The 11,880-nt window shown below is 36.8% G+C and overlaps 1 protein-coding gene and 1 pseudogene across 1 annotated transcript in view; one reads left to right on the top strand and one right to left on the bottom strand.

Moving 5' to 3' along the window:
• Positions 1-1,686: 1,686 nt before the first annotated feature.
• The window catches only part of CPB2 (carboxypeptidase B2), an 80,865-nt gene continuing 70,671 nt past the window's right edge, over positions 1,687-11,880 (top strand). The window contains exons 1-2 of the mRNA XM_053708005.1: positions 1,687-1,804; positions 3,064-3,139. Of these exons, the coding sequence (XP_053563980.1) occupies positions 1,734-1,804; positions 3,064-3,139 (147 nt within the window). The 5' untranslated portion in view covers positions 1,687-1,733. The remainder of the gene's footprint in view (positions 1,805-3,063; positions 3,140-11,880) is intronic.
• LOC128654873 (uncharacterized) lies at positions 11,048-11,166 on the bottom strand (annotated as a pseudogene).

The raw sequence follows: 11,880 nt of genomic DNA, 5'->3' as shown, positions 1-11,880 counted from the left end.
CAGGGCAATGGGGAGCTTAGGTTTTTTTAGATAGTATTTTATTTGGGGGTTGGTTGTGTGGGTGGTGGGTTTTACTGTTGGGGGGGTTGTTTGTATTTTTTTTTACAGGTAAAAGAGCTGATTACTTTGGGGCAATGCCCCGCAAAAGGCCCTTTTAAGGGCTATTGGTAGTTTAGTTTAGGCTAGGGTTTTTTTATTTTGGGGGGCTTTTTTTATTTTAATAGGGCTATTAGATTAGGTGTAATTAGTTTAAATATCTTGCAATTTGTTTATTATTTTCTGTAATTTAGTGGGGGTTTTTTGTACTTTAGCTAATTTAATTTAATTTAGCTAATTGTATTTAATTTAGTTAATTTATTTAATTATAGTGTAGTGTTAGGTGTTATTGTAACTTAGGTTAGGTTTTATTTTACAGGTACTTTTGTATTTATTTTAGCTAGGTAGTTATTAAATAGTTAATAACTATTTAATAACTATTCTACCTAGTTAAAATAAATGCAAACTTGCCTGTAAAATAAAAATAAACCCTAAGCTAGCTACAATGTAACTATTAGTTATATTGTAGCTAGCTTAGGGTTTATTTTAGGTAAGTATTTAGTTTTAAATAGGAATAATTTAGTTAATGATAGGAATATTTATTTAGATTTATTGTAATTATATTTAAGTTAGTGGGTGTTAGGTTTAGGGTTAGACTTAGGTTTAGGGGTTAATAACTTTAATATAGTGGTGGCGACGTTGGGGGCAGCAGATTAGGGGTTAATAAATATAATGTAGGTGTCGGCGACATTGGGGAAGTCAGATTAGGGATTAATAAATAGTATGTAGGTGTCGGCGATGTTGGGGGCAGCAGATTAGGGGTTAATACATATAATGTAGGTGGTGGCAGTGTCCGGAGCGGCAGATTAGGGGTTAATAATATAATGCGGGTGTTGGCGATGTCGGGGCGGCAGATTAGAGGTTAATAAGTGTAAAATTAGGGGTGTTTAGACTCGGGTTCATATTAGGGTGTTAGGTGTAGACATAAATTGTATTTCCCCATAGGAATCAATGGGGCTGCGTTAAGGAGTTTTACGCTGCTTTTTGGCAGGTATTAGACTTTTTTTTAGCCGGCTCTCCCCGTTGATTCCAATGGGGAAATTGTGCACGAGCACATTACACCAGCTCACCGCTGACTTAAGCAGCGCTGGTATTGGGGTGCGGTAATGAGCAAAATTTTGCTCAACGCTCACTTCTTGTCTTTTAACGACGGGTTTCTGAAAACTCGTAATACCAGCGCTGCAGGTAAGTGAGCGATGAGAGAAAACTGCTCGTTAGCACCGCACAGCCTCTAACGCAAAACTCGTAATCTAGGTGTGTATTTCTTAAACACCTTAATAAAAATTATTTAAAAAAAAAAAATGTTTAATAAGGGACAGTGTCAGATGTGTTTTTCAATGCTTAGAACTTACATTTTATGCTTAATCTAAAGATTTGTACTTTTTATACCAGTTGAGAATAAACCTGAAGCTTTGTGCTACATAAGGGAATATTTTTTATATATAATCAAATCTCACCACCAAAAGACTGACTGTGAGGATCTATTTGAAGACATTGACGGCATTTGCACTATGGACAGTATATTTTAAACTTTAACCACAGTGCAAATACTCCCACAAACCAACAACTTTGGTGGGTATTTGGGAATGTTGCTTCATTTTTGGTTCAGACAACTCGCTTACACATCCTTGTTGGAAATGAAGAAATATTTATTAACATTTATACTGTGTCTTTATGTTGAGAAGAATCATGTCCGTGCAGCTGAAAGGTAATGTTGATTTGATTTCCTTATATTATCTCTGGTCAAACACATGGAATACTTACTTTATCCTATCCAATAAAAAATAATGTGTAGAATAACTAATAAAACAGACACATTCTAAACATTTTAGTTTTCAGATACATAAACTGTGATTTGCATTTATTTATTTATCACTTATTGTTTATAAGTAGCTGGAAGATCCTAACCTAAAAAGGTATTTTGGAAACTGTATAAAAACCCACTTATGTTGATGTTTTTCAACTGTATTAGAATGTGCCCATACGTATTTTAACATTTTGTGTTAAATTCAAATGTTTTATATACATATTTTAGTATACGGTATATACAGAAACAAGAAATTAATTAGCAATTCATTTAGAGAAAAACTGAATTATGTGATCTGGGACCTATAAAATGTATATGATGTACAGGAACGAGCACGATATAAACATGTTAAAATGTTTTTTGCATTAAAAATTTAATTTTAAGTTGTGTATTTTGATTTTGAAGCTAACAGGAAATGCGTGTCTGTTTGCAAGTGGTTCTTTAGGATTAACAGCTCATTGGCTGATATGTAGAAGTCCCAAAAGGGGAACAGTGAAGCATTAAAAGCAAAAAAAAGAAAAGAAAAAGAAAAAAAAAGTGTTGTCCTCTCTAAGTACAGAAATATCCATAAAAAAAAAAAGTTGTATCACATATTAAAATCTTATTTAGATGCAACAAAAATAAAATGGCACAATGGGCACAAGATAAACAACACTGTGTGGTGTTTCCTTGGACTGCAAAACAATGCAAAAAAGCTCTATAAAAGCCCTGTAACTCATATTTGTGTAAAAGCAATAAACTAAAATCTGTTCATATCTTTAGCTTTTAGCGTGTTGCTGTTGCACAATAATGAATTCAGCAACGAAAATAGCCGAGCGGCATGAAGGGCCACCTTCTTCTGTATTCTGAGGTTTTATGAAACCTCCGAATGCGCATCTCTACAGTTTGCCTTGTCAGGCAGTGAATTTCTATTTCACACACCTTTTGTGCACAAGCACAACAACTTATATTTTTTTAATGCAAAAAGATTTTGTTTAAATAATATTCCTTCTTCAGCATGCTTTTTTGGGTGGTTTCATTTCTCTATAATTATTAATGCAAGACTAAAACATGAGTTTGATTATTCTACACCAAAAAAAAAAATATTTTTTAAGACAGTAGAGAAATAATAAAAAATATAAATCAATTCATGTTAGTTATTTTTACTGTCTATTTTTAAGTGACCAGGTGCTATATGTGCGCCCAAGAAGTGAAAGACAGACCGAAGTGCTAAAGAACATAACCTCAATGCCAGAGGTACAGTAATTTTTTTTGTTTGTTAATGATTTATCCGTTTATTAGCCACATTTGCATGTAGTCTTTTTATAATGTATGATATATAATGTATATTTATTAATGTACTAGGTGATAAGCCTGCCTAGAGGGCAGTCTATGTTTAAAAAATACAAACCCCCAAGCTAAAGTTACAAAAATTAAAAAAAGTAAAATTACAGAAAAAAGTAAACAAAGTTATCCAAAATAAAAAAATTAAACCTAAACTAATACCCCTATAAAAAAAGCCCCCCCCCCAAATAAAAACAACCCATAATCTAATACTAAACTACCAATAACCCTTAAAATGGCTTTTTAAGGGCATTGCCCTAAGTTAAACAGCTCTTTTACCTAAACAAATTACCAATTACCCCCTAACAGTAAAACCCCCCCACCCAGCAAACCCCCCAAATTAAAAAAAACAAAACACTAAAAAAACCTAAACTACCCATTGCTCATAAAGGGGCATGTGTATGGGCATTGCCCTTAAAAGGGAATTTAACTATTTTATTGCCATTAAAAGGGCAATCATCTCTTTTCCAGCCCAAAAAATCCTAATAAAAAAAAGCCACCCTAAAAAACAAAAAAAAAGCATAAGGCTATGCCCCAAATAGGTACTCACCGTTCCTGAAGTCAGGCGGAGAAGGTCTTCTTCCAGACGACTCCATTATCTTCTATCTTCATCCGGAACGAAGGCGGCGCGGAGCAGAGGTGCAGAGCTGTCTTCCCTGATGCGTGGATCCTCAGTAGCGGTCCTCAACGGCGGCGGTCTGTGGCAGCGGTGTTCCATGGCGGAGCGGAGGCTCCTCTTCATCCGATGTCCATCATACACTGAAGATTGAATGCAAGGTACTGCATTCAATTTGGGGTACCTTGCATTCCTATTGGCTGAAATTTTGAAATCAGCTAATAGGATTAGAGCTACTGAAATCCTATTGGTTATGCAAATCAGCCAATAAGATTTCAGTAGCTCTCATCCTATTGGCTGATTTCAAAATTTCAGCCAATAGGAATGCAAGGTACTCCAATAAATATGGGGTACCTTTCATTCAATCTTCAGTGTACGACGGACGATCGCATGAAGAGGAGCCTCCACGCCGCTGAGGACCGCTGCCGCTGAAGACTGCCGCTAAGGACTGCCACTGAGGATCCGTGCATCGGAGAAGCCATCTCCGCACCTCCGCTCTGTGCCGCCTTCGCTCCGGATATAGATAGAAGATGATGGAGCTGTCTGGAAGAAGACCTTCTCGGCGGGAGTTCAGGAACGGTGAGTACCTATTTGGGGCTTAGTTGTAAGGTTTTTTTTTTTGTTTGTTTTTTTTGTTTTTTTTTAATTTAGAAATTTAATGGGCTGTAAAAGAGCTGATTGCCCTTTTTAAGGGCAGTAAAAGAGCTGAATGCCCTTTTAAGGGCAATGCCCATACAAATGCCCCTTTAGGGGCAATAGGTAGTTTATTTATTTTTTAGTGTTAGGTTTTTTTTTATTTTGGTGGGTGGGGGGTTTTTACTGTTAGGGGGGACTTAGTATTTTTTTTAAAACGTAAAAGAGCTGTTTAACAGAGCAATTTAAGGGCTATTGGTAGTTTAGTTTAGGGGGTGTTTTTATTTTGGGGGGCTTTTTTATTTTCATAGGGATTAGGCTTATTTTTTTTTATTTTTGATAATTTTGTTTATTTTTTTTCTGTAATTTTAGAATTTATTATTTTTTGTAATTTTAGATTATTTTTTTGTAATTAAATGTTAGATTTAATTATTTTAATTGTAACTTAGTATTGGGGTTAATTTAGGGGGTGTTAGGTTAGGGGGCTTAGTGATTAAATTAGTTATTTGCGTTGTGGGGGGTTTGCGGTTTAGGGGTTAATAGGTTAATTAGGTTTATTGCGATGTGGGGGTTTGGCGGTTTAGGGGTTAATTAGGTTTATTGCGATGTGGGGTGTTGGTGGTTTAGGAGTTAATAGGTTAATTAAGTTTATTGCGATGTGGGGGGTTGGCGGTTTAGGGGTTAATATTTCAATTATGTTATTTGCGGATTAGGGGTTAATTACTTTATAATTTTGAAATGTGGGGGTTTGCGGTTTAGGTGTTTGTTAATACTTTGTGTGGGAGGTTAGTTTTTTTTTGTTATACTTCGTGTGGGCGGTATTGTGTTTTTTATTTATTGCAGGTGGTTACGTGTTTTTTCGTTATTTCGTGCAGGCAGTTGCGTGGTTTTTTTTTAAGGCTTCGGATTTGCCTACGCTGCATCCAGGTAGATTGTTTTGGCTGCGTGTGCAGCTAACTGTCTTTTGGCTGCCTCGCGCAGCCAACATTCCTTTGAGGATGCGTTACGCAACTGGCGACACAGACGAACGCATTACAAACATGATTATAGTATAGATATTTATTAATGTATTTTTCTTAGCCATTTAACTAGCTAAGTCAACTGAATTTTGTTTACTGCAATGTAGTGAAAGAGTAAACAGTAACCATATATTTGCTGGTAAAATATAGTGCATGTACACATACAGTATGTAAAAGCTTTAAAATATATATAGTTTATTGCCATATCTTAAATATCAAGTGATTGAGGATAAATACCTTTTGACTCATGTTGGCAATGTAGACTACATTTAATATATAATATTCCCACTTAAACAAAGAGCAAGAATGCACAACTAAAGTAGAAAAGTTCAAACTTATTTTTTGTAATGAAAAAAGCTAAAAACATGACATTTGTTAGTTAGATCAAACCATGTTTCATTTTGCACTTTATTTTGCACTTTATCAAAATTTTGCTCAACTTCACTTTCTGTCAGTGTGTTGAACTTTTAATCCGGAACGAGCATTCGTGAACAAGATTGGACTCTGCATGCATTCAGCCCCCCCCCAATTAAAAGCTTTTCACGATTGTGCCATCTTGTTTAAGGGTCTGTTAGAAAGATACTAAGCAGCAAGGAAGCAGGGTTGAGATTTACAGTACTAAAGTAGTGAAAATCCTGTAAAAATATATATTATATAAGTGTTTTAAATAGATACTCGTATTGGCCTTTTTATATATAGTTCATGACAAATAAAACCGGGCCTTAAAGAGCACTAGAAAAAATCTTGTTTAAAAAACAATACTTGTGAAAGTTTTCAAGCATCCATAGGGATAGCAAAACAGAGCACACATTCAGATATGAAATATGAAATCACGACATTTGAAGATGTAGGTGTCATGAAGTGTCTTAAGATGACAGTAGGTGAATGCTACACATGTAAATGAGTTTTGTTCTTGTCGAGTGAACAGAGCTTTGTAGTATTCTTAATAGGTGTGAATAGGCTATTGTATGTGTCAGCTTCAGGAGACCTCCCAGTTTCTATGTAGAAAACAAGGTACTTTTTGATAGCTTTTCAGTTGAAAACGCATTTGTGATGGTGGGTTTTTAACAACTGATGTGATATTGCATTATAATCACTCAAAAAACTCAGCTCCAAATTCAGCCAATACATAAAATTAATTTTCGAAAGTTGATAGCCAATAGATTGTCATTGACCCTATAATTGGAAAAATACATCTAGATATTATTCTAAGGCTAATTATTATTCTAAGGCTATTTTTTTTGCTTTGAATACATTATTATGTCTAGCATGTATTTACTGTTCAATATCTCTTTTTAATAGTAATTTCTTGGCTTAAAAAAATTATCAAATATATAAAATGTTTACTTTTAATTAATTTGTTTGCTAAATACAGTAGGCTTTATTGTTGAATTAGGGTTAAGCTCTTGGAACCCAGGGAGGGTCAGTGAAGCTATTTCTAGTACCCAAGGGGTTAACACAATTTTGTAGTGGTTACTTTATATTTTAGAATAAAAAGAGTTTTCCATGCTGCATAAATCACAAAAGAAAACTTTTAGGTTTCAAATCCCTTTAAGGCCATTACCCCATGCTGCAATGTCTCTCTGGTCATCAAGAGAATGACCCATGCAATATTTTGGTTGATGTTAAAATTCAAAGTTTAGTGTGTTTTACCTGCACAACATCACATGCAGTTGTCTGTGTCAACAAAATTGAAATTCAGTTGTTCGAAAATAAACCCCAGCTGTCAACAGTTGTCCATAAATGACACTTTCTATGGGGTATATTCTAATCATTTACAAAATCATATCAAATAACTGCAAAATTCACCATTAATGGCTAAGGGAAATGTGGTTGCTATATCCCTTGATTTTACTTAAGGATTACAAGGCTTTAGTGACACAGCTAAAACACATCTATAATAAAAATGTATTTTGTCAGTTATTTTGTTCAATAGAATGATTTTAATACTCGTTAGTGGGCATTAGCCTCCACTGGTGCTTGTGGGAGGGGCCATAGCAGAAGAGACAGGGTAGTCTCACAAAGAGGCGTTTTAGAACACTTCACTGTGTAATGGGAAGGTTCTATGCTAGTAGCAGATAAAAAAGAATCAGTATCTGTGCCCATATAATTATGTGCAAAAGGTTCCTTAAGATTGCAGGAATACACATTTAAAATCTGAACACACAATAAAACAATATAACACTCTTGCATTGAGTATTAGACTAAAATGAGTCTTTTAACAAAGCCTATGATAAAAGTCCGGATGCAAAACCCAGAGAAGACAATCATCTCATGGAATAGAAAACGTATTCACTATTTCTCTTTAATTGGAGCAAGTGATAGCTGTATCCTTCTTGATATGTGTCTCAAGTGGATAAGCTTTTCCGTCCTTGTGTATATCCATTCAAACAAACAATAATCTCTAACTTTTAAGAGAATAAAACCCATTCTCTGCAGTTACAATATTTGTTCAACAGTACAGTGACTGCTCCGGCATCTTCAAAACTCCAAGCCACTTAGCTCCGGACAGTAAGTCTGTGATTGCAGCGTTCCTTCTCCACTCTACATGTTGACTAGAGAAGGGTCCACTTCCAAGCAACCCATTTTAGATGATATTTTTAGCCTTTATCAAGCTTGTAAAGTCGCTGATACCGTTTATATTTATAGCCAACTTTTAAAGCTACATTTTATACTTCAATACAAGAACGTTATCAAACAAAACACTTCATTGAATCTTATAACTACTCATAATATACAAAAAGAAATAAATTAAATCCAATTTGAAAATCCAATTCTTTTGTATTATCACCACCCCTCCAATTCCAATTCTTTTTAGCTATACCCATCAAGCGATGTTTTAAATTCACAGTATTACTTTCTTTAAAATCTAAGTTGCTTTCTTCTCTTGAGATCGTTTTTTCAAAAGCATACAAAGGTAGGCTCAAAAACAGTAATTCACTACGGAGAGCTGGCTACTGATTGGTTGCTGTACATATAGACCTCTTGTCATTGGCTCATCCGATGTGTTCTGCTAGCTCCCAGTAGTGCATTGCTGCCAAATAAATGAAGACAATTTGATAATTGAAGTTAATTGGAAAGTTGTTTAAATTTGTATGCTGTATCTGAATCATGAAAGAAAACATAATTTATACTTACCTGATAAATTTATTTATTTCCGGATATGGTGAGTCCACGGAATCATCAATTACTAGTGGGAATATCACTCTTGGCCAGCAGGAGGAGGCAAACAGCACCACAGCAAAGCTGCTATATATGTCACTTCCCTTACCCATAACCTCCAGTCATTCAGCCGAAGGTAAATGGAAAAAGAAGATAACAAAGGTATAGAGGTGCCTGAGGTTTTAGTTAAAAATAACTGTCTTAAAATAATGGGTGAACCATGGACTCACCATATCCGGAAATAAATAAATTTATCAGGTAAGCATAAATTATGATTTCTTTCCTAAGATATGGTGAGTCCACGGAATCATCAATTACTAGTGGGAATCAATACCCAAACTGGAGGACACAGATGATTAGGAGGGATAAGACAGGTAACCTAAACAGAAGGCACCATTGCATGAAGAACCTTTCTCCCAAAAGAAGCCTCAGCTGAGACAAAAAAAATCAAATTTGGAAAAAGTATGCGGGGAGGACCAAGTTGCAGCCTTGCAAATCTGTTCTACAGAAACTTCCTTCTTGAAAGCCCAAGAAGAAGGGACAGCCCTAGTGAAATTAGCTAAAATTCTCTCAGGAGGCTGCTGTCCAGTAGTCTCATAAACCAAACACATTATACTACTCAACCAAAGAGAAAGAGAAGTAGCTGAAGCTTTCTGACCTTTATGTTTCCCAGAGAAACAAACAGCAAACTGGCGACAATCCTTAGTCGCCTGTAGATAGAAAATTAAAGCACGCACAACATCAAAGTTGTGCAACAAATGTTCCTTCTGAGAAGAAAGATAAGGACACAGAGAAGGAACAACAATTTTCTGATTAATATATCTATCCGAAACCACTTAGGAAGAAAACCTAACTAGTACGAATAACCGCCTTAACTGCATGAAAGATAAGATAAGGCGAATCACACTGCAAAACTGAGAGCTCCGAGACTCTCCAAGCAGAAAAGATAGCAATGAGAAACAAAACCTTCCAAGATTACAACTTAATATCTATGGAAAGTAAAGGCTCAAACAGAGCCTACTGCAAAACTTTAAGAACAAGGGTAAAGCCCTAAGGGGGAGCAACCGACTTAAACACAGGCCTGATGTAGACCAGTGCCTGATAAAAAGATTGCACATCTGGCACGTCCACCAGATGCTTATGTAGCAAAAAAGACAATGCAGAAAACTGACCCTTCAGGGTACTGACTGACAAACCCTTCTCCAGACCACCCTGGAGAAATGATAAAAAAATTCAGAAAAACCCTGTTTAGACAAAACTAAGTGTCCAATCTTCAAGCAGTCAGCTACAAAGAGGATGAAGGAAAAGACCAAGAATCAGAAGTCCTTCCTCAGAGGTAGTCAAGGTGGAGAGACAACATTTCCACTAGGTCTGCATACCAGATCCTGCAAGGCCATGCAGGGGCTAATAAAATCGCCGCCGCTCTCACCTGAAAATACGAGTAATGACTCATGGAAAGAGAACAACCAGAGGAAAAAGGTATGCAAGACTAAAATCCAAGAAAAACATCAGAACATCTATCAGGACGGTCTGCGGATCACATGACTGTAAACCGTGCCTTCAAAACTTGGCATTCTGTCGAAACGCCCACAGAAGTCAACTCCTAAAACCATGTGAGGGTCTACCTAGAAAACACTTCCGGATGGAAATGTTCACTCCCCGGGATGAATTATCAGTCTGTTTGGAAGTCCGACTCCCAATTGTCCACCAATGGAAAGTGGATGACCCACAGCAAATGTGAGCTTCCTCCCACTGAACAATCCAAGTCACCTCCTACATGGCTAAGGAACGCCTAGTTCCTCCCTAATGGTTGATATAAACCCTTGAGGTGATATTGTCCCACTGGAACCAAGCTAGGGATGACTGAGGTCAAGTCATCAGAGCATTGCGAATTGCTCTCAACTCCAAGATGTTTAAAGAGGAGAGCAGACACTTCCAAGTCCATAATCCTTAAACAAGACCCAGACAGCTTACCAGCCCAGCAGGTTGGCATCTGTGGTCACATCACCCAGGTATATCTCCAGAAGCACGCGCCCGGAGATAGATACTCCTGAAAAAATACTACGGAAGAAATTCTCTTGTCATCTGATCTAAATCTATCCTTTCAGACAGATCCAAAAGTTCTCCATGTAATGGAAAATAGCAACTGATGTCCATGGAATACCATCAGACCAATTCCCTCCATACACAGAGTCACAGAAAAGTGAAGAAATATCAACTGCAGCTAAATCCAAACTCTAAACCTCCTGGTTGCAAGATGGCTAAGCTATCCACCGGTCACTAGAGCTTACTGTTCCCAGACAGAAGACTGCAGAGTGGGGAAAAGGAATAAATACTTGATTTTCTGACCTCTAAAAGACATCTCCTAGATAAAGAATCAAATAAGGTCCAAGCATACTGCACCTGGTGTTCCCAGACGGTCTCCCATCCAGGTACTTACCAGACCTGACCCTGCATAACTTCTGAGATCAAACAAAATCGGGTGCATTCAGGGTATTGTGGCGGTAGACCCAAATAAATTACCCTTGTGGATGGAACAAGGGAACTCTTCTCCAGATTCATTTCCCATCCCAGGAAAATAAGATTGGACAAGATCTCTTACAAGAGAGTTAGCTCGAAGTCAGGATGATACCTAAACTATATATTGTCCAGAAAAACATACTTGCAATATCCCAAGACCTAAAGGTCTGACTGGGATGGCGCAAACTAAGAAAACTAGAGAAGATTCCGATTAAGGGAACAATAAATCTCTCAGGTCTAAGTTCATTATGAACAGGCCCACTAGAACCAAAGGAGAAATGATACTACTTTGAAGGACAGAATCTGAAATATATGAGGTAAATACCTATATCCCCTTCCCAAACTGGGACTGGAACTGTCACTCCCAGAGATGAAGACCCTGAATCCAGTTCAAGGAATGCCTCTCATCCTACTTGGATTGCAGATACTCTAGAAAGAGAAATCTGCCCCTGGGAGGAAAACTTAGATTGGACTGACCCAAACAAAGTCTCATCCTTAAAAGGAGACACTAGAAGCGTGTGTTTGGAGGAAACAGAAAGAATTGAATCTGCAACTGCAGAACTATAAAGCCTAGACTGTACCACTAAACCACAGGTAGGCTTCTCAGCTGACCATAGATTTCAGTCACAATGCCCGGCGACTAGTACAGCAAGTCTAATAAGACAAGACATTGCTCTAAATGAACAATTAAATCTCCAGCTTCT

This window comes from Bombina bombina, chromosome 3 (assembly GCF_027579735.1).
Source record: "Bombina bombina isolate aBomBom1 chromosome 3, aBomBom1.pri, whole genome shotgun sequence".
NCBI lineage: Eukaryota > Metazoa > Chordata > Amphibia > Anura > Bombinatoridae > Bombina > Bombina bombina.
The sequence above is the reverse complement of the archived record's forward strand: the minus strand, read 5'-3'. Positions and strand labels throughout refer to the sequence as shown.